General features: G+C 46.4%; 1 protein-coding gene across 1 annotated transcript in view; it reads left to right on the top strand.

Moving 5' to 3' along the window:
* The first annotated feature begins 411 nt into the window (after positions 1-411).
* GAB2 (GRB2 associated binding protein 2) overlaps positions 412-23,086 on the top strand; it is a 186,597-nt gene continuing 163,922 nt past the window's right edge. Inside the window, exon 1 of the mRNA XM_040964084.1 lies at positions 412-560. Within this exon, the coding sequence (XP_040820018.1) occupies positions 483-560 (78 nt within the window). The 5' untranslated portion in view covers positions 412-482. The remainder of the gene's footprint in view (positions 561-23,086) is intronic.

Raw genomic sequence — 23,086 nt, 5'->3', positions numbered from 1 at the left:
GGAACCTGACCCTCTGCAACCTGAAACTCTGGGAATGGATCTGGGGAAACGCGGGCGGCCCTCCGGTCCTTTCCCTCTCCACACTGCACGACCGCGGGCGGTCACCGCTTCCCACCACGCCCCGCCCCAGGGCGCGGCCGCCTCCCTCGCCCACGGCGAGACCCCCAAGGGGCGCGGTGCCCGCCGCTCCGGGCCTCCGGCCGTCCTTGGCGTCGCCGGGCCGTAGGCGTGGCCAGGGCTCCGGCCTTCCTGCTGGGGGCGCCCCGCCGAGGCCGGGAGTGTGCGCGGGTGGACGCGCGCCGGGCGTCGGGCGCGCGCGCCGGGCGGGCGGGCCGCGCCGCCTCGTCCTCGCCCTCTCGCCCGTGGCCGCCGGCCCCTCCCCTGCCCGAGCCGTGCACCGCCGGCCGGGCTGACCCAGCAGCCCGCGCCCTTGTCACCGCGTCCGGCGGCGGCGGCGGCGGGGCTCCAAGCGAGCCGGCAGCATGAGCGGCGGCGGAGGCGACGTGGTGTGCACCGGCTGGCTGAGGAAATCGCCCCCCGAGAAGAAGTTGAGGCGCTATGTGAGTGCGGGGCGGCTGGCGGGCGCGGCAGTCCAGGGGTGCCCCCCGACTCCGGGCCTGCGGAGGGGGCTGAGGGGCTCGGGGTGGGGGGCTGAGCCGCCGGGGAGGGTGGGTTCCCCCGTGTGTCCTCTGGGTGGGGGGGGGGGGGCGCGAGGAGCGGCGGGAGCGCCCCGCGGCGCGGGAGGCACCTGCACACCTGTCACAGGTGCGCCGCCGAGGGGCGGGGCGGCCCGGGCCGGCGGGGTGAGGCTGCGGTTCGCGGGCCGGGCGGGCGGGCGCGCGCACCGGCCGCTCCTCCCCGGCTAACCTCGGCGTAAACTAAATCCGGTGTGGAAGTTTGTATTGATTGTGGTTTTTTTTTTTCGGAGACCCGGAGTTGGATCTGCCGCAGCTGGGGCACCCTTGGTTACCCCGAGCGGCGTCAGCCCGCGGCCAGGGGGCGCGGGTCCCACAGAGATTGAGGCGTCTCCAACCTTGTCTGTCCCCTGCCCTTGTTCTGCTCGCCCCTCCCGGTGGCCGCTGCTTCCTCAGTCCCCCGGGCGCCGCATCACGGGCGGCGTCAGCGGCATGTGCAGCTCGTGTATGAAGTGACTCATTTGTTTGTCCCCTCTTTCCCTTTATTCGGCATGTCTCTCGCATCCACAACCCCCCCCCAACACACACACCCCATGGTGACACTGCAGTTTGGTCCGCTAATAACCGGCCAAGGGTGTGCTGAGGTGCCGCCGCTGGAGTCTGGGGTCGAGGAGATGAGGGATTCAGTTGCCAGGTGGTGCTAACCGGCCGTGTTTACTGAGATCACGGGCAGCCACTCCCCTCTAGGGGAGAAGCTGGCAGCATCGGGCAAGGTGGAAGTGTCTGGTGTCCAGACGGGAGGAGTTTGCTCCCCCCACCCCAAACATACACCCACACGGAGCCCAGAGGATGCCTTGTCTGCTGGGGTCAAAAGTACAAGATGGTGCCAGGCCCGGAGATGGGGCTGCAGTCAGCCTCCGGGGGGAGTCGCAGGTGTCAAGGTCTCCCCCTGGTCTCTCTCTGGGCGTCCCAGGCCACGTCCTTGTTCCCCCGCTGTGCGTGCTGGGCTCAGGAGTCACTCCCACAGCCTGGAAGGGAGCCTCGCCTTCCAGCTGCAGTGCATCAAGGGAGCGCCGAACAGACCCTGCCCTCTAGTCAGCTGCACCAGAGGCTGGGGGAGGGGCGGGGGGGCAGGAGCTCACCAGAGTTTCCTGTCTTGGCTCCCCAGATCTGAACCCGCGGACGGCTGGCCTCTGGACTGAGGAAGTGACATTCTGTTTTTCAAAGGAAGTGTTGTTGTCGGGGAGTGCAAATGTGTGTGTCAATGAAATCAAGCTCTTAGATCATTTGTTGGGGAGGAAGAAAAAAAAAAATCTAAGGATTTAGCACATGACCTTTGAAAACGGACACAGATTCCACACACAGTGGGGATAAGGCAGTGAAATGCGCATCGGGGTTTAATAAAGCTGCTTTTGAGGGTGTCTGTGGAAGCAAGGGTTATAATTCCTAGGAAAGAAACTTCTTCCTCCTCAGGGTTTTATCAGTGTACTTGGGAAGTTGAATTTTTACTAGGGTTCAGGAAGAAGTCATTTGCTATTAGCATTTGCAGAAATGTTTTAGAAAATGCTCTGACCTGCAGCGCTTCCAGCACATACTTCTGAAAGTAGGTATTATACCAGCTAATGGATTACTGTCCAGTGAAACAGAGCAAAACTGAAAAAAGTGAGCCTTCCTTTTCGAATTAGAACACCATCCTAAAAGAGCCTGGATACTTTGTTTTCAAAGGATTTGCAAACCAACAAGTTGACATTGTGTCTGCCTTTGACTGATGACCACTTCAGTGCTAGCTGGCTCTCTTAATGATCCATTTCTTGGGTGTTGTTGTTCACCAACAATTTTGGCTCAAAATAGTCAAGTGCGGAGACTCTGGGGTCAAGCACCCCTTCCAGCCCTTTGAACCACCTCTTGATACACCCTTCCTGTCCTCCCCCAGCCCATCTCCGCCCTGACTTCTGTGACCCTCAGTGCGCCAGGCTCCTGACCAGGCTCCCAGTGGCCTGTCTGAGGCCAGGGTTGTGACGTGCTTTCGCTCGGATGACTGGAAGTCCTGCTGTAGAAATACAGTTCCCGGGTTTGAGCTGATCTGTGTAACCCCAAACTTCCCAGCAGCGGTCTGCCTTTTTACATCTACTTTTCCTTTGGGGTTTGGGTGTGTTTAGAGTTTCTACACCCCGCGATGTATTAAGAACTCTGCAGATTCCCTCAGATTGCTAGGGGCCCCAGTTCCATAGAAAGCAACTTGGGAAGAAGTATTTGCTAGCTGCGCTGCTGCATGCCTACTTCAGTATGGCTCCTCCTTTGTGTACACATGATAGGCAGGGGGTGTTGGAGATGAAGCGTTCTCCACTGGGAGGATACATCAAGTACCTGAGATGGGGGCAGACGGAACTGAATGAGATGCAAGTATGTAAAACTAATTTTGTTTAAAACCTACTTGTAGCGACTGGCTTTTAGCACAGGGATTAAGTCACTGGGACACCACACCCTGGCTCTGCCTCAGATTCAGGATTTCTTATAGCTCATGCTAAGAGGCAGAAGATGGCTCAGGCACGCTGACCCCAGCCGCCTGTGTGTGAAAACTGAACTGTTTGAGTTCTGGGAACTGGACTTCATCCTGGGCACAGTCCTGGCTGTAGTAGGCATCTGGGGATGAACCAGCAGCTGGAAGATTGTGTGTGTGGGGGGGGGGGGCGGTGTCTGCCTTTCAAATAAATAAAAATTGAAGGTTAATCTCATTTTATCTGGAGAGAAGGGTGGGTAAGCATGGAGTGCTAGAAATAACTTGGAAGAAAATGGGATATATGTCAGGAATTCATTCTTAGGAAGTTTTTTCACCATTCTCTTCTAACTGATCAATGTGTAGAAAATCTGTTGGGTATGTTTGCTTTGTGTCCTGGAGAAATTTGAAAAACCGGCTGGAAAATGTTGAGGATAGTACCTCGCATAGCATGACTGCAGGGAGGCTCCAGTGTGTGCATGGGTGCGTGAGTACACACGTGTACATTTGTGTAAAACTGAAGCATGATTTTTTGGGGGATGAAAGGCATTTTTAATGACTGCACTACAGGTTTCTACTTCACTTGGCTAAAATAGAGGGAAAGGTTGGTGGCACCCCTGCCCCCTAGTGGCTAATTTGAAGAAAGTTGTGTATTGATGCTAATGAATTCAAAGAAACAGTAACTGTTTATGTTAATGTTTATTGGATAAATTTATTAAATATCTATCTTGGAAACTAAATTTGCTGTTTTGAGTAAAAATTAATTGTTCACTTTATTCTTAGCAGATGTCTTTGCCTTCTCCTTCAAAAAGTGATTTGAAGGCATTTGCCAGTAGCTGTCTGCTCTGAGATCATTTTTCCAAGTTTACCCATTTCAGCATGGTTTCTTTCCTTTTTTCCCATCTTCTCAGAATACAAGAGATACCTTTTATAGCTATTTTTAATTTTAAAAAAGACTTATTTGTTTATATGAAAGGCAGAAAGAGAGAGAAACCTTTCACCCATTGATTCACCTCCCAAATGGTTGCAAGAGCTGGGCAGGGCGGGGCCAAAGCCAGGATCCCAGAACTCCATCAAGGCTTCATGTTCATTCAGGGCTCCAGCACTTGGGCCATCTTCTGATGCCTTCCTAGGTGTATTAGCAGGGAGCTGGATTGAAAGTAGAATAGCCAGTACTCATTTGAGACCCTGGCATCACAGGTGGAGGCTTAGCCCATTACATAGTTGACAAGGTGTGTGCCATGAGGACCACAGATTAGGGTGGAGAGGGTAAAGGCATGAGGGAAGGGGGTGGGACAAGTGCTTCCTGTGTTCCCTTTCTCCCCTTTGCTCCTGTGTCTGGGGAGGGGTGGGAAGGAGTGGGTTGGCCAGGGGAGGATAGCCACTCCCAGCCACCAAACTATGCAAGTACCCAGGGAAGGGGGGTGTCCGCTTATCATATTGGAAACCAAGAGGTAGAGAAGAGTGTTCCGAGGGTATTGCTTGAGTTGTTTTGATAGTTCTGAGACACTGTTGGTTCTGTTGCTCCAAGGTTGAGAAAATCCTTCCAATGTCCACTGACTGACAGAGTCCACCCCCGGCGCATGCACTCACCCAGACACTTGCTGCCAAAGCTCAGCCAGGGGAGTTGTCAACCTGTTCTGTTTGCCATCTTCTGACATGCCTATGCCCCTTTCCTTATGTTAATCTTTTTTTACACCCCTCCATATCTGAAATGTTCCTGCTCCCTGTAGTATGTTTGCATCATGCTCTACCCCTACACAATCCTGTCCTGAATCTTCAATTCTATCCCTTCTACCTCCTTCCTGTTTAATTCTCCCTCTGTGATATACCATCTCCTCTTCGGGCTTTCTCCTTTTCTTCAGGGCTAAAATTAACAGTTGTCCAAGTTGTCTTTGCCTCCTCCACCTTATTCTTCCATCCACTCCAGTCCAAAGCCTACTTTGTATTTTCGCTGAAGCTATTCTCGTGAGGACACCATTGACCCCCAGGCCAGTGACTCCAGAGGAGTTGTCTTCACTCCTTGTTTTAATTACTCTCTTCACTGCTTGGTCATGACTGGCCAGCCATGCTTTTTTCTAACACCTCCCTCTCTTTTATGGGATTTGGTTATTTATTTCAAGTCAGAGAGTTAGGGAAAAAAGGAAGGCGGGAAAGAGATCAGTCATCCAATTCACTAATTCTCTCACCTTGTGGCCAGTGGCTGGGGCTGATCCAAGCCCAAACCGGGAGGCTGGATTCCCACCCAGCTCTCCCATGTGAGTGTCCCGCATTGGGCCCTCCGCTGCTGCTCTCCCAGGTGCGTTAGCCGGATTCTGGACCAGAGGTAAAACACTGGGGATCTACAATGTCATATGGATTACTGGCATTACAGGGGACCACTTGGCTCACTGCACCACAATGCTGGCGCCCTCTTGTTTTGAGCGACAGCATTTCCACATGATTTTTTCTCCCGTTTCTAGCCACTCTAAATACCCTGTTAGACGGACCTCTTTTACCCAATTCTTGAAGGTCGGAACTCCTTTACAGTCACTATGACTGTGGCTTACCCTCCCTGGTAATCTTACACATTCTCTTGGCCATTATCTGTTGCATGTTGGTCCTTATCAAGTTACATTTCCATATCAGAATTTTGTTCTGCACTCCATTCTTGCATATCTAACAGTTAACTAGACATCTCTATTCGAATGTTTCCCAAGCAACCGGAACATTGTCACACCCAAAATTAAACTCTTATCCACCCCTCTCCTCTCTGCCCAAAGGGCAGCTCAACAAATGGAATCACCAGCCACCTACTTGCTCCGAAGAGAAATTCAGATGTATCATTTTTGACTTCTAGACACCTGTTATCCCACATCTAATCTCTCACCAAAGTCTAGCAGCTCCATCACCTAAATATCTTTTGCTATGCACTTCTCCTTCCCCGCTGTCAAGAGTAATTATCATTTTTCATTTCAAGATGCATTCATTTATTTAAAAGGTAGAGTTGCAGAGAGGAGGTCTTCCATCCACTCGTTTACCTCCCAAATAACTTCAGTGGTCAGGGTTGGGCCAAGCTAAAGCCTAGAGCCTGGGAATCCTTCTGGCTCTCTCACCTTGGTGGCAGGGACTGAATTACTCGGACCCTCTTACATTGCTTTCCCAGCTACATTAGCAAGGAGCTGTGTCATAACTGGAGCATTCAGGACTGGCATTGGATGGTATGGTGACATCACATGGCAGTTTAACGCACTACCACACAGCCAGCCCCAAAAGTTCATTTTTAACATATATTTTTAAAAGATTTGTTTACTTTTATTAGACAAGTAGATTTACAGAAAGAAGGAAATACAGAAAGCTATCCTGTCTGCCGATTCACTCCCCAAGTGGGCACAACAGCTGGAGCTGAGCCAGTCTAATCCCAGGAGACAGGAACCTCTCCAGATATCCCACTATGTTATTGGCACCAGGCCCCATTTTTTGTGTTAAATATGGGACAGATACAGCAGTTTGTGTGTGTGTGTGTTTAAAATTTATTTAGAGGACCTGACGCAATACCTCAGTGGCCAAATGCTTGTCTTGCAAACACCAGGATCCCTTATGGACTCTGGTTCCTATCCCGGCTGCCCCAGTTCCCATTCAGCTCCCTGCTTATGGCCTGGGAAAACAGTGGAGGATGACCCATAAGCCTTGGGACCCTGTTTCTACCTGGGAGACCAGAAAGAAGCTCCTGGTTTCCAATTGCCTTAGCTTTGACCATTATGGCCACTTGGGGAGTGAACCAGTGGACAGAAGATCTTTCTGTCTCTGTCTCTCCTTCTCTCTGGCCCCTAATCTTGACAGGGTTTTATAGAGGGTATATTGTGTGTGTTGCCATTCTAAGGGAGTAGATTTGTTCTCAAGCATGTGTTTTAGGAGGTTTCAAAATAGTGACCACAGGCGTATATATGGGAACTAGGATTTGGGCCCTATGTGGAGAGCTGCCTGTCTGGGTATGGACAAAGATTGAGGGTCTTCCCAGACTAGGTGGTAGAAATGTGAGTTAGACTATTGCTTCTTGGCCTTTTGGCTAAGATCAAGTGAAATGTGAGTTAGACTAGAAAGCCTGAGGCCTAGGAAGGCATGTGGCACAGAGTGGGAAAGAGGGAATCTAGGTGGTGTGTGGATGCCACTAAACTTCCATCTGCAGTGTGGCAGTCTGTGGTGGGAAGCTTAGAGATTTAAGGTGTAAGTGAAGAGCTGCAGGAGCTAGCCCACGGGGTGGGATGACCTTTTCGGATGCAGAGCATCACTCTGATTCCACTGCTTTTTGCCTCGCAGGCAGCCGCACCTTCACCATGAAGCGTTAGTGTTGTGGTGATGGTGTTTGTCTTCTGAGAACCTGTCAGTGTTGCAAGGGCCACCGAGTATTGGAGTAAATGACTGTGAGCCTGCTTCCTCGTCTGTAAAACTGGAATAGTGCTGCTTGCTTCACTGGGTTGAGCAATTTACCAGGAAACCAAGCAAAAAAATCCAAAAAACAAGGTAGCAGAGTATTTAGCCTACCGTAGCTATTTAGAAGCAGGAAGAAGGCAGTCGGAGATGATGTTGATGTATATTTATGAGCCTCTTCCTGGTGATTCTGAACATGAGTGTACGTGTCTGCCTGTCCTTTGCAAATCTGGGCAGAATTGGAGTTTACATTGGCAAGACAAAAGTGCAGTTCCCAAGCTGACATCATATGAAATCCTAGAGAGTGAAGTTTTCCTGAAAGGAACATCTCAAGAGTCCCCAATCTCAGAGACAGGAAATTAAACCACAGGAGAATTTATCTGAAGCTGTCAATGTGGCCAGTCCCTGGGAAGTACGTGAGTGATGAGGGGAAGTCCAGATCACACCTTGGAGAGTGATTTAAAATGCAAAAAGTTCCCAAGGAGTGACCACTCTTCAGGACTCCATCTCCTCTTCCCCTCCAAGCTGCTTCCAAGTGAGCTCTCCTCTGCTGGCTTGCTTCCATGGCACTCCTGTCACCTTCAGTTTGATGCTCTTGCGTCAAGACTCAGTTGGTCTCGCTTTGCTGGGATGAAAGCACTTTACATGAGAGTTAGAATTTGAGCATCTCGGTGTAATGCAGACTTGCTGCTACCTGTTGGGCACCAGATAGGAACAAGGCACTTTCAGTCATTATTGTTTATCCTTTATAACCACTCTTACCCATAGTTTTGTGCTTTTTTTTTTTTTTTAACCAGTTCACAAAATTATGTGTAGGTTCCTCAGTGTCTTTCAGAGTGGTCAGGTAGGTTAAGTTTTAGCATCCTTTGAGCACAGGCATTTAAACATATTCAATGTTTTTGAATCTATTACAGTTGCTGAACTTACTGAAGATCGGATTGCACTGTCTTTAGCTTATGGGAACCTAGTCAAGCTGCCATTGAATCCTATTGCCCTGATAATTTCTTTGATGTCTCTTATGACAAAATGTTCTGGGTTTGTCTTGTACATTTCCCGGTTTAGACCTGTAACTAGCTATTTACTCAAAATCCTCTTTTTAATTTCTCTTTCTTTCTTTCTAAGAAACAATCATGTAGAAATTGCTGCGGGCACTAGCAGACACTTGGGCCTTTTAGTTCAGTCACATACTGATTTGGTTGATCAACATGAATTATGACTTTGACTTTGCCTTCTGTTTTTTTTTTTTTTCTGCAAACCATCATTTTGAATATTTTCATTTCTTTTTTTATAGAGCTTGTTTGCAGGGTTTTTTTTTAAATGCTTATTTATTTATTTGAAAAAGTTAGTAAGATTTTTCTATCTACAGTGGCCAGGGTGAAGCCAGAAGCCTGGAACTTTGGGTCTGCTGTTTAGGTGGCCGGGACACAGCACTTGAGCCATGTCTGCTGCTTTCTGAGGCAGGTTACCTGGGTCAGAAGAAGATTAGCTGGGACAGGAACCTGCAAACCTATGAATGCTGGCATTGCATGCGGTGGAGGTGGATGCTTAACCTCTTGTGCTACAATGCCAGCCCCTTTTCCAGTTTTGAATTATATACCTATATAAAGGTAAAGGGAATGATATGTGAATACCAGTTCACCCAATTTCAAACTCTATGAGGATTTTACCACACACAGTTCATCTGGCCCTTTTCCTTTGCTGGAATAGTTTAAAGTAAATCCTAGATATATACATAAATCGTATTATCAATATGTGAGTGAGTGTATTGTACTATTCTCTGGTTTGAGATTTATGCTACTTCCAGTTATTCACTATTACAGATTAGAGGTTTTCAGAAAGTCTGTAGAAAACATGTATTATGACAGCTATATGAACATCAAATGCTTGCACTAAAATAAAATTTTATCTTTTTAAAAGACATTTTTATTTATTTTATTTTAGAAACCAAGCAAGTTCCCATCTCCTGGTTCACTCCCTAAATGCAAACCACTTGCAGGAGCCAGAACTCCTTCCAGGTTTTGCACGTGAGTGGCAGGAACCCAGTTATTTCAGCACTTGACACCTGCTTCCCAGGAAGCTGGAGCCAGGAATGAAGCCCAGGCATGGGCATCTTAGCTGCTGGACTAAACACCTGCCCCTCACAGAAGTTTTAAAGTGCCCTCGTACAGTCCAGGCCTGTAGGTTGTTAATCCATGTATCCTCAGAGAGGTTTACCCAGGTTATTGGTAGCATTGAGATATCATTAATACCACCGTAATCCACCTGGAGGGCTTTCTGGGCCAGTGTGTCTTTCTTTTTTTTTTTTTCTTTTTATTTTTGACAATCTTTACATAGTTAATTAGAGTAAAAGGTTCAAGGGCTAAAGGAAAGTGGGTAAGACTATTATTTCCATATTGTTTCCTTCATTCTTTAAAGGGGGGTATTAAGGGAGAAGGCCCACCCAATTTCCCACCCTCCCCAGGTCCCAGATGTAGGGCATGCTCCGAGGTTCTTGCTCAAGTGGTTTTGATAGTTCAACAGTTATGAATCGCCATGTGTGTCTTTCTTTACCCTATTGTAGGAGACTGTGCCAATCACAACGCTGCTGGCTTGTCAGAGCAAAGGAAGTGCTAAGCTTCACAGACGGTAGAAAGACTGATTTTTCTTGTGAGTTTCGTACAAATCAGTCTGTTGCATTAATCTTCTGACATAATCTTCTAAGGGAAACATTTGAAATAGCTTAAATGTGTCTGTAGTCTTTTTGGAAACCAATAGAGGCTAGAGTGTGTTGGGGGAAAGCCTGTAGGAAGGTTATCTGTAGACACGGCTGCCAGTAAGTAGCAAGGATTCCCAGTGTTTGTCGCATTCCCCTGAGAGTTCACCGAATGCCTGGGGCAGCAGCTGGAATTAGAATGGCAGGCAATAGCTACCAGGTGGTGGCAAAGACTAGTATTATTCAGGGATCCGTCCGTGGGCTCAGGGAGTTCAGCATCAGTGGACCTGCCTGGACTGTCCTTGCTGAGTAGATCTGGCGTTGCACCTTTCTGCACTCTCCTCATTCACATGTTGCTGTGTGGCAGCCTGGCCTGTCTCACCCTCCCATCAGAGTCCGTCAGGGACTTCCCTATGGAACTCCTGCCTGTCATGTGGATCCTTAGTAACTGTCAGTTCTCACGTGCCTTCCCTCCACACTGGTAACTTCTAGAGTACCCTGTGTTCTCTGTTCACCCCTGAGGCCTGGATAGCTAGAGCATAGTAAGTTATCATATACTTGTATACTTCTAAGTTTTAACAAGTGCTACTATAGGGTTGGTGATATTTCATTGTGGGAGAAAAAAAACTAGAGCTGGAATTGAAATTGAAAGGGTGATTTGGGGGGCTGCCTCCAATCCAGAACCCTGTGAATATGCTTAGGAAAGCAACAGAAGATGGCTCAAGTGCTTGGGCCTCTGCCAGTGCTTGAGAGACCCAGACACCGTTTCAGACTCCTAGGTTCAGCCTGACCTAGTTCAACCAAAGCTGTCCTTTGGGGTGTAAATCAGCAGATAGAAGATCTCTGTGTCTCTGCTCTGTTTTTAAATATATATCTTTCAAATGAATAAAATTCATTGAAAAGACTATCACGGGCCAAGTGCAATAGCTAAGTGGTTAAATCCTTACCTTGAACGCACCAGGCACAAATTTATATCCTGGCTGCTTCCCTTCCATTTCCCTGCTTATGGTCTAGGAAAGCAGCAGAGGATGGCCCAAAGCCTTGGGACCCTGTGGGAGACCCAGAGGAAGCTCCAGGTTCCTGGCTTCAGATCAGCTCAGCTCCAGCCATGTCCCTTGGGGAGTGAACCAGTGGACAGAAAAAGCTGTCTCTCTTTCACTCTATAGATCTGACTTTTCAATAAAAATAATATCTTTTTTTGAAAAAAGACTATCACCACAAAGTGAATGTTTACCAACATATGGGTAATTTTCATGAAATAATCTATTATGTACCAAGTTGAGTTTTGGGGTTGATGGTGTTAACATAGTAGGTTAAGCCACTACTTGCAATGTATATCAGAGCCTGGGATAGAGTTCTGGCTGCTCTGCTGCTTGCTAATGTGCCTTGGAAGGCAGTGGAAGATGGCCCGCATGCCTGGGTCCTTGCCACCCAAGTGGGAAACCAGCATGGAGCTCCTGGCTCTTGCTGTTGGCCTAGCATAGCCTTTGCAGTTGTGGCCTTTTATGAAGTGAAGCAGCAGATGGAAGACGTTCCTCTTGTCTCTCCTCCTTTCTTTCTCACCCCACCTTTCATATAAATAAATAAATAAATCCATTTTAAAAGTTTTTATTCTTAACATTTCTAACATTGAGATTTCACTGTTGTGGTCACATTTTAATGTATTTTCTGCTTCCCTGTGCTTTGAAGAGTTATTTTAAATTTTTCCTTATTTTGAGGAGCAGAAGCAAAGAGTACTCCCATGTGCTAGCTTACTCCCCCAGTGCCTGCAACGGCCAGGGGTTGGGAACTCACACCAGACCTCTCACAGGGGTGACAGAAATGCAATCCCGTGAGCCCTCCCTGCAGCCTGCCAGGCTCTACAGGCTGAACCCAGTCACTGGAATCATACCCACTAGGCCAAATGCCGCTTCCCCTACATGCTCTGTTTGCATGAGCTCTGTATAACAAAATGAAAAGTCCATCTTGTTCTGGGTGCAGAAAAGAGCCAGTAGGCGAGGGATGAGGCCAAGTGCCCATGAGCTGGCTGCTGTTCTGACCTCCTGGGTGGCATTTCCTGACTGCCCAGCCAGCAGGCATACGCGCTCCTCACATGGGCAAGTTCCTCACAGCTTGGGCTCCCTCACTGTAGGGTTTCCAGACCTGAAAAAAGAAATTGATGTTCTGAAGCTTCCATTGCCTCTCCTGCTGTCATTCCACTTGCCTCCTGGTCAGTGGGGTCCACATGTTCAAGGGGCATTTCTCCTGTGTGAAGAACTTGCAGAGCTTAAGGCCAGCGCTTCCATGGGGCTGCTCAGCCCAGAGGACTTAACATCCCTGCCCACAGCAGGGCAACTGTGTCACGGTCTGTCCTGTGTCTTTTCTCTTCCTCTTTCCATAGAAGTTATATGTTATAGATATTTCCCGATCTGTAAGTTAATTGCCTGAATAGATAGGCATTCATGCCAGCATTACAATTTTTGAAAGTTCTTGTCAAAACTTTTTTTTTAATAACCCTAACCTCTGTAAATTCTCTTGGAGTTTTCTGTTAGGACAGGAAGAATACCACCCAAATAAAGAGCTACCCACTAGGTCTAGGGAGCCAAGATTCCCCCTCTCCCATCTCTTTTGTGGACTGCATTGTGGAAGGGCACATGTGATGGTTAGGTTAAAGCTAATCCTCATTGTGCTACATTAGAGCCCTAGGATGCAAGAATGAGCTCACAACAAAATGATAGTCTCCTACATGGTTGGGAGACACTCCAGTGGAAATGTGATGGACTTGGGAAAATGCATGAAAAACACACATTGTGAAACTGGAGGGGAGGAGAGGGAACCTGGGGAGGGGGGGAGCCCAGCGCCAACTAAATTGTATCAAAAAACAATTTTAAAAAATAGTAAAAAAATAAATATAAAAAAATCTTGAGTCTGGCACGATGGCCTAACGGCTAAAATCCTTACCTTGAATGTGCTGGGATCTTATATGGGCACAGATTCTAATCCTGGTGGCCCCACTTCTCATCCAGCTCCCTGCTTGTGCAAGGATGGCCCAAACCTTGGGTTCTTGCACCTGCAAGGGAGACCCAGAAGAGCTCCTGGCTCCTGGCTTCAGGTCACCGCAGCTCCAGCTATTGCGCTCACTTGGGGAGTGAATCATCGGATGGAAGATCTTCCTCTCTGTCTCTCCTCCTCTCTGTATATCTGACTTTGAAATAAAAATAAAATAAATCTTTTTTTTTTCCAGGTCTCCCATGTGGGTGCAGGGTTCTAAAGCATTGGGCCCTCCATGACTGCCCTCCCAGGCCACAAGCAGGGAGCTGAATGGGAAGTGGAGCTGCTGGGATTAGAACCGACGCCCATATGGGATGCCGGTACATTCAAGGCTAGGACTTTAGCCCCTAGGCCATGGCGCCGGGCCCAAAAACAAATATTTTAAAATCTCATAACTTAATAGTCCAGGAATTAGCCAAGTACTAGTACAAGTACTATGCTCTTTATAACTTTTAACCATTTCACTTCCTCTCTGCCTTTAGCTGTGAGTTAGAAGATCTCCCACCAACTGGTTTGCTCCCAAAAGCCTAAAGCAGTTGGGTTTGGGCTGGGCCAAACCCAGAAGTGGGGAGCTCATCCCAGTTCTCTAACATAAGTGACAGAGACTACTTGAACCCAACTACTTGAACCATTACCTGCTGTCTCCCAGGGTGTACATTAGCAAGAAACTGATCAGAAGCAGAGCCAAGACTTATACCCAGGTAGTCCAATGTGGGATGTGGGTGCACTAAATGCTTGTCCCATCCCACTTCTTTAATGTTAGGCTTTATAACTTTAAAAAATCTTTGGCAGTTTGATAGATGGGAATTATTTTCTCATTTTGATTTGGGTTGTTTAGAGTTTGAATATATTTTCATATATTATTTACTCTTTACGATTCACTTATTTTATTCATTTGAAAGAGAGAGAGACAGAGATCTCCCATTTGCTGGCTTGGAAATGGAGCTGGAACTCAAACCAGCACCCATATGGGTTCCTGAGCTTGCCAAGCCGCAACTCCAGTCCTTTGACTCATTTTTCTTTTTTTTTTTTTTAAACAATTGCTTATTCAAGTGTTAAAGTACATTGTGTTGCAAATAAGTAACATAATTGGGAAGACTTGGTGGCCTTTTTGATGGATAAAAGGAGAACTTGGACCAAGCTGAGCAGGGAATCTCCAGCAGATGACCTGGCCAAGTGTCCCTGTTAGTTTGGTGGTTCCCTTTGAAACCTCGAAAGACTTTCCCCCCAAGCGACTTTTTGATCTTAATTTAGTTTGGAAGATCTGCCTCAGATGTCACCTACTTTGTGATGTTTCCTGCTTTCCTTCTGAAGGAGATTGGCTTTCCCACAGTATCCTGCCCTCTGTGCAGCTCTTAAGATTCTGCAGTGTAACTGATACGTGGCCTTCTCCCTGGCAGCCAGCTGTATTCTGGCGCATAGGCACTCAAGCAGGAGATAACATCGTAAGAAGTGTTGCAAAGAAGTGGAACAGGGTAATTAATTCCACTTGGCATGGGACAGTATTTGAGAAAATAAAAGCGGAGCTGGGGTTTGAAAAATGAGTAGTTAAACGGGTGTTCTCTCAGATACTGAGAACAGCTTTACCTAAAGACACATGAATCTTGAAGCAAGGTGTAAGAATGGAGAGGGATTTAAAGTGAGGTTCTGGTGACCCCTTTGTTCTCCTAGCACTCACATCTTCATTACCTTTGCTTTTTAGGCTCCCATTCCATTGTCGGAAATAACTTTCTCCCCTCAACTCTTTGTACTGTATTAGTTATTCCACAAGAGTACTGAGTACCATGCTCCAAAGAACAGAGGCAAAAATGGATTCATGAACAACTCTGAATGACATCATGGGAATGGCATCATGGGAATGGAAGTCCTGTCCCCAAATGCCTGGCAAGAGAGTAGTAATGTTACCAGCCAAATTCCACTGGAACTGCCCTGATTCTTTGTGTGAACTGAAACATTTCTATTACAGCATCTATAGATAAAATAGATATTCTTAGCAATCAAGAATATTGCAATGTAACTAGTCTTCTGTGGTAGGATGAAAGTTTCTTTACACTAGGCTCAAAGAATAGTTTCAGGTTTTTCTGTAACTGACCTACTTCTGTTTTATCAGCTCCCATCATGATCCCAGTCATTTTTACTTCCTGACAAATCTTTGGGATGATAAACCATAGTCAACACTTAGTGGCACAGGCAACAGTGTTGTGATACAGCAGATTAAACCAATGCTTCTGATGTGCTGCCCTTCTGTATTGGGGTACTTATGTTGGAGTACTGGTTCAAGTCCTTGCTGTTCAGGTTTCAATTCAGCTCACCACTAATGGACCAGAAAAGGTAGTGGAAGAGGCCCGAGTATTTGAGTCCTTGCTTCCCACATGGTACAAAGGAATGCAGTTTCTGGCTCCTGGTTTCAGGCTGGCCCAGACCTGGCCGTGACAGCATGTGGGGAATGAACCTGCAGATAGAATCTCTCTCTCTGTGTGTGTGTGTGTGTGTGTTTCTTCCATCCTGTCTGTCATCCTGCTTTTCAAATACATGGATAAATTGCTTTAAAGGAAAAAGAAAAAGCAACAATGACATAAAACAACCATTTTGCTCACAGATTCTGTAGGTTAAAATTCAAAGAGACCAGACGTTTGCTTCTGCTCCCACTGTCTGGGCCAGGCAGGTGAGAGGGGGCTCAGCTGAAGTGACTTAAGTGACTTGGAACTTAGATATCCACAGAAGATGTTTTTTTTTTTTTTTTTTTGCTCACATACTGTCACCAGAGCTGAAGTGACACCAATAGAGGCTCTGCCTGGACTGGACTGGAGCACCTGCAGGGGTGTAGCCTGGTTTTCCTCCCATTTTGACAGTCTGAGTGCTAGACGGCCCTACGAGTGGGAGTCCTAGTGGCCAAGAGATGAGTGTCATGACCTTTTCAATGACTTTGCCTGCCTTCCAAGTCACATAGTGTAACTTTGGTCATGCTCTCTTCTGGAGTCCCATGTCCTCTCAGGTAGTAGGAAAGATAGTTGACTCAGCCTGTTGGTAAATGAAGTGTCCAAGATTTTATAGGCATTTTTAAGAAATCAACTGGCATGGTAGGGCTTATTTTGCTTGACTAAATAGTTCATCTTTCAGAATTCTACCCCCTTTGTTTTATTCATCCCTAGAACTTACTTGATCAAGACCGGGACTCCATTAGCATTATTTCTCTCCATATTTTCATCAGCCTAGAAGTAGCATCTTTAGAAGTAGCATCTGTAAACTGCATACTTGTTACATGTTACTGCTTTATGAGAGAGTTTTCTCTGCCTGTGAGAGAGAGAATATTGTGTTGGTATATATATGACACCAGTGTGACATATATGAGTCTCCTTTGCCAACTCATTTGGAATGTATCATAGAGTCATCTGTTGGATTATAGTTTGTGTTGCCCTTCTAGGGGGGGAGGAACCCACTGTGGAGTTGTGGTGGACACCTGTGTTAAGATCTCTGTTCTGAGAGATTGCTCTTCACTGCTACTCCCTGGTGCTCAGCAGGTGCTCATACCTTCTCAGTGCTTTGTATGTTCTGCTCAGGGCGAAGAGCTGGGTTGCTTACTCTAAGCTTATCCTTGTCCCTTTCATCTGTTAGACCCAAGCCCTTGTTCCCAAGCTATGTTTTTTTTTTTTTTAAGGTTTATCTATTTTTATTGGAAAGACAGATATACAGAGAGGAGGAGAGACAGAGAAGAAGATCTTCTGTCCAAAGATTCACTCCCCAAGAGACCACAACGGCTGGAGCTCAGCCAATCCAAAGCCAGGAGCCTCTTCTGGGTCTCCCATGTGGATGTGAGGTGCCAAGGCTTTGGGCCATCCTTGACTGCGTTCCCAGGCCACAGGCAGGGAGCTGGATGGGAAGTGAGGCCGCTGGGATTAGAACCTGTGACCATATGGGATCCTGGTGCGTTCAAGGCAAGGACTTTAACCACTACACCATCATGCCAGGCCCTTCCCAACCTATGAATTAGCACAGAAATAACTGAAGAATGAGCTTTACTCGCTGTGTGTTATGTCTGGAAAAATGGAGGGCTAGTGTTTCTGGAGCCCCATTGCTTTCTGAGCTGAATTCACCTTCAGAGACAGAGAAATGCATGCAAACAGGGGATGTGAATGAGGGTGTGTCTGTTCGTTTGTCATACTCCTTTCCTTCTTCAAAGGGCCAGAAAGGAAGCTGCCTATTTCACTCCCCCTTCTCTCATAGCTAGAGCTTTAATGTCAGATCATCCTCTCCAGCTGATGCTCCACTGCATGTAAGGAGGCACTGGGGCCCTGTACAGTAACCTAGAGTCTAATCCTCGCCTTGCATGCACCAGGATCCCATGTGGCCACTGGTTCATCTCCTGGTTGCTCCACTTCCCATCCAGCTCCCTCCTTGTGGCCTGGGAAGGCAGTTGAGGACGGCACAAAGCCTTGGGACCCTGCACCTGCATGGAAGACCCTGAAGAAACTCTTGGTTCCTGGTTTTGGATGGACTCAGCTCTGGCCATTGTGGCCACATGGGGAGTGAGTCAGTGGACAAAGAATGTTTCTCTGTCTTCTACTCTCTGTATATCTGCCTTTCCAATAAAAATAAATGAATATTTGAAAAGAAGAAGAGACACTTATCTATTCAGAACCTGAACTAAGAGGAGTAATAGGACACAAATTAGAAAGAGTTTCAAAAATAAACAAACAAATATTCTCCATATAATGGGCCCCAGAATGGGTTAGGGTGTGACAAGTGACACTACAAAGCCTTTTCACAATGTGGGCACCATAAGGGGGTCTGTAAAATTTATACCAGGAAGAAGTAGATGACATTGTCTGTCTCTCTCTCTTTTAAATTTATCTTTATTGAAAAGACAGATCAGATTTACAAAGGAGAGACAGAAATATCTCCCATCTGCTGGTTCACTCCCCAAGTGGCCACAATGGCCGGAGCTGAGCTGATCAGGAGCCAGGAGCTTCTTCCAGGTCTTCTATGCAGGTGCAGGGAGCTGGATGGGAAGTGGATGAGCCAGTACACAAACCAGTGCCCATATGGGATTCTGGCACCTGCAAGGTGAGGATTTAGCCATTGAGCCATTGCACCAGACCTGCATCGTCACTCTTAGGTGCTGCCTCATCCTTGTTGTTGACTTGAAGGAGTAAATGGGATTCACTGTCTGTCCTGTGATTGGCAACTCTTACAAGTGAGTGAATGTTCAGATGATTTGCGTGGAAACCATGCAGAACTCAGTTCTCCATCCCATTATCTCTAAAGGTTTCTAATACTTTCTGAATCACTTAATGAGGCTTAGAGAACTACAAATGCCAGCCTGATCTCGTTTAAGTGAATCAAAACCCTGCAGGACAGGGCCTAGGGATGTACGTGTTCTAAAAATTCTTCATGTGACTGCATTAGAAGTCTTGATTAAAAACCTTCACATGAAAAGACTATAAATACAGTATTGTGGTTATCCTTGGAGTGGATCTTTTATGAGATTGTCTAAGTTCTGTAAGTTAGACCTGATCAAGTTAGAAATCACTTGCTTGTAGCATACTCCCATGAGTTATATAGAACAGTAGCCTTCTTAAGCTAATTTCATTTGTGTTAAAAGTTTTATAAGCCAAGGGGGCAGATGCAAAGTACCTGCTTATTTGCATTCATTTCAATATCGAGGTTGTCTGTTAAGTGGGTTGTATTTGGTGAGTTTTGGACTACAGAGTAATGTGCTGTTTTGCACATGCTGTGTGTGATCATAAAGTGAGCTCTACCTCTAAAGCTGCCTGATCATCAACTACTGAATTTGCTTGGTGATTGGTTAGGAAAAAAAAGGCGGGGGTGGTGGGCGCAGATGGAGCTTTATCTATACTTGTAGCATGCTCAGGAGCATGAGCACAGGTCAGTCTGATCTTTTTCTTGAGCACGGTTATTATGCAGCAGGTGCTGAAAAGCCTGCTGTGTGCAGGAACCTTTGCTGTGGATTGTGAGACAGGATAGCAAGAACTCTGTATATTCAACTGATACTGTTCATTGATAACCAGCTGTGATTAGCATGGCAGAGGTAGCCAAAAGGAATTCTTTGTTTTGATAAACCTTTGCTGAGAGCTAACTTGTGTATCGTTACATCTGCTGTTTTATTCTGTATATTCAGAATAGATACAAAGTTGTGCAAGGATCACCACTATCTAAATGTAGATCAGTCTCACCCCAAAATGGGAACAGCCATATCCACTAAACAGTCACTTTCAGTTCTCCCCTCTGTGCAGCCTCTAACAACCAACTGCTCTTCCTGTCTGTAGAGTTGCCTATCCTGGCCTTTCATATAAATGGAACAATATAATATGTGGCCTTTCACAGCTGTGTTCTTGCTCATGGCATATTGCTTTCAAGGTTTATTTGTGTTACAGTATGTCCCAGTATTCCATTCCTTCTTATGACAGAATACTATCTCCTTGTGAGACATGATACATTTTTATGACCACTGCCTTGTTGTCACTTTGGGGCTGTTATAACAAAGGCAATGTACAAGTTTCTGAATGAAGATATAGATGTCTGGAAATAGAATTGCTGATCCAGTGTTAACTCTGTTTTCAGTTTCTTGAGGAACCAAGAAGCAGTCTCCATTATGTTTTTGGAAGAATACATTTGTGTGTGTTTTTTATCAGCCAGTTTTTTAAAAGATTTTTTAATTGGAAAGTCAAATGTACAGAGAGGAGGAGAGACAGAGAGGAAGATCTTCAGTCCATTGATTTACTCCCCAAGCAGCTGCAGTGGCCAAAGTTGAGCCCATCCAAAGCCAGGAGCCAGGAGCTTCTTCCCGGTCTTTCATGTGGGTGCAGGGTCCCAAGGCTTTAGACTGTCCTCAGGTGCTTTCCCAGGCCACAAGCAGGGAGCTGGATGGGAAGCAGGTCAGCTGGGATATGAATCAGCGCCCATATGGAGTCTTGGCAGTGTTCAGAGGGTATGGGTTGGTGATTGATTAGAAAAATAAAGTAGGGGTGTTAGGCTGAGAACCTAAATTCCTTTAACAAAACAAATGTAAACAGCCCCAGAGTTCGGTGGTAGGAACAGTGTTGTTGTGTTACAGTAAAGTTCTCAGCCCACATCTGTAAACAACAGCAGCATGCATTAAACACTCAACTACACATGAGGTGTTATTTGGAGCACCTCTTATGGTCTGTGGCCATACCACCCTGAACACTGCCGAGATCTCATCTGAAGTACTTCTTACGTATAGCTCTCTTAATTGCAATCCTAAGAAATAGGCACTTTCACTTTCTCCATTTTATGGTGAAGGAACTGAATAATAGGAAATTCAGGAAAATTACAGACTTGTACACTAGAATAACAGGGAACAAGAATTTCACCCCCAAGCAGTCTTCTTCCAGTGCCTGGCAGGCTTCTCTATATACAGTTATCATTTGGAGTGGACCGTGGCACAGCAGTGAACTTGCCACTTGATAGCACTATGTTCCATACTGGAGCACATGGTTTGAGTCTCGGCTGCTTTGCTTCCAATCCATCTTTTCTAGCCATGCTAACAATTTGGTTTCCTCAGTCTGCTGAGAGACCACTGTTCCGCAGTGATCTAACCTGTTAGACACTATTCCTTAGAGTCTAACCCAGTGGGAAACATCTTGATAATAGGATGGTTTTGAGTGTGTGCTGGTCAATTTAGTTTGCTAGCAATGAAGAGAGAGGATTTACTTTTTAGACACTAGGCAGGAAAATTTCAGTTTGTGTCTTAAAACCACAGCTAGTGCTGGTACATCTAGAGAGATGACGATCCTGGAGTCAGGTGGGACCACGTCAAATCAGGAGTAGCTGGATCCCCAAAGCCCTGTTGGTGAGCAAGAATGTTTAAAAAGCCTGGCTTGGGCCTGATGCAATGGCTCGGTGACTAAGTCCTCACCTTGCATGTGCCTCAGATCCCATATGGGTGCCAGTGCATGTCCTGGCTGCTCCACTTCCCACCCATCTCTCTGTGGCCTGAGAAAGCAGTAGAGGATGGCCCAAAGCCATGGGACCCTAAACCCACCTGAGAGACCTGGAGGAGCTCCTGGCTCCTAGCTTCAGATCAGCTCAATTCCAGCCATTGTGTCCACTTGGGGAGTGAATCAGAAGATGGAGGATCCTTCTCTGTATCTCCTTTCTGTAGATCTGCCTTTCTAATAAATATGAATAAATCATTAAAAAAAAAAGAGCCTGGTTTTCCTCAATCTGTGCTGCTTGTCATGCATTGATCAGTGTTGGAATGAATGAATTTGTAAACCTTATGCCTACTTCCTGTGGAAATGGTAGTATTCCCCATTTGCTTGGCATAACTGACTGACAGTCCTTTCTGGACTAAGGTTAAGACCAACGTTCCCCCTAATGTTTCTTTCTGAGAAACATTTATACAGAGAATTTAAGAAACCAGAATTCTTTACTATGTTGATTTCATTTTGTTGATCCTGTTGTAGTTTCCCGTTATTAGCAGACACAAACAAATTAAATGCTTTTTTGCCCCAGAATCTACAGGGACTTTATTAGAATGGGAGGAACGGTGTTTTTCAGTGGTTTGAGCCTTTGGGAAAATGTGCTTTATTATGGCACGGGCTAAAGGGGTGCAGGAATACAATTGATTTTGAAAAGGAAGGAATGACTCATTTCTCCATGCCTGGTAACTTTGTGTAGGGAACTGTGCAACACAGAGACTCGCCTAATTGCTGTTCTTAGAAGACTCATTAGACGTAGAAATGTAAGTCTCCCTATTGTTAATCAACTAGGGAAAAAGATCCTAACCCAGGTATTCTGTTTTGAGGATTTATTTTGGAGTGTGTGGTCCCTGGACAGAAAAGAGCTAAGGAAATACAGGTTGGGGTGTTTTGTTTTTGTTTTTAACTGAATTCCAAAGGCAGCATCTCTCTGGAAGTGTGATACCATTTGCAGGCTTCCAGAGCCCAATCCAGAAGGAAGTACCTGTTTGTACCTGGGACACTGAAAAAGGTGTCACAGTACTGACATCCACACTGTGCCAGAGGGCGCAGGGGGCGGTCCAGCTGATTGGCTAAGAGTGGTCAGGGAAGCTCAGTGAGGTATTAATGAACTAGGTCTGCAAGGACCAGTGAAAATTAAACTAAAAGGGGAGGAGGAGGATGGTATTTCCTCCAGGGAAATCACTTGGCCCCTGCCACCCTAGGATGGTCACGACAGAGCTTGCATGTGGGAAGGGTGGTAGATTTGCAAGGTAAACGAGGTCATGTTGTGTTAAGGAATTAGTTTATTCTTCAGGGAGCAGGTGTTGTGAAGTTAGGTGTGTAGGATTTTTTTATTAAAAAAAAAAAAAATATATATATATATATATATGAAAGGCAGATATATAGAGAGGAAGAGATATAGAAAGATCTTCCACTGCTGATTCACTCCCCAAGCAGCCGCATTGGCCAGAGCTGAGACAATCCGAAGCCAGGAGCCGGGGGCTTACCTTGGCTCTCCCTCTGCAGGTTCAGGGCCCCAAGGCTTTGCCCCGTCCTGTACTGCTTTCCCAGGCCACAAGCAGGGAACTGGATGGGAAGTGGAGTAGCTGGGATTAGAACTGGCACCCATATGGGATCCTGGCCTGTGCAAGGAGTGGACTTCAGCCATTAGGCTACCACACCGGGCTCAGGCATGTAGGTTTTAATGACCTGACTTTGAACATGATAGAACATTTACTTTTATGATTAATTTGGAAATATTCCATACTTATTTCCTTTTTTAAAAAAATTAACAGTCTGGGCCCGGCGCGGTGGCGCAAGTGGTTAAAGGTCCTCACCTTGCACGCCCGGGATCCCATATGGGCGCCGGTTCTAA

This window comes from Ochotona curzoniae, unplaced genomic scaffold (assembly GCF_017591425.1).
Source record: "Ochotona curzoniae isolate NIBS_2020 unplaced genomic scaffold, NIBS_Ocur_1.0 scaffold_3223, whole genome shotgun sequence".
NCBI classification, from domain to species: Eukaryota; Metazoa; Chordata; class Mammalia; order Lagomorpha; family Ochotonidae; genus Ochotona; species Ochotona curzoniae.
This window is presented reverse-complemented; position numbering and strand designations above follow the sequence as displayed.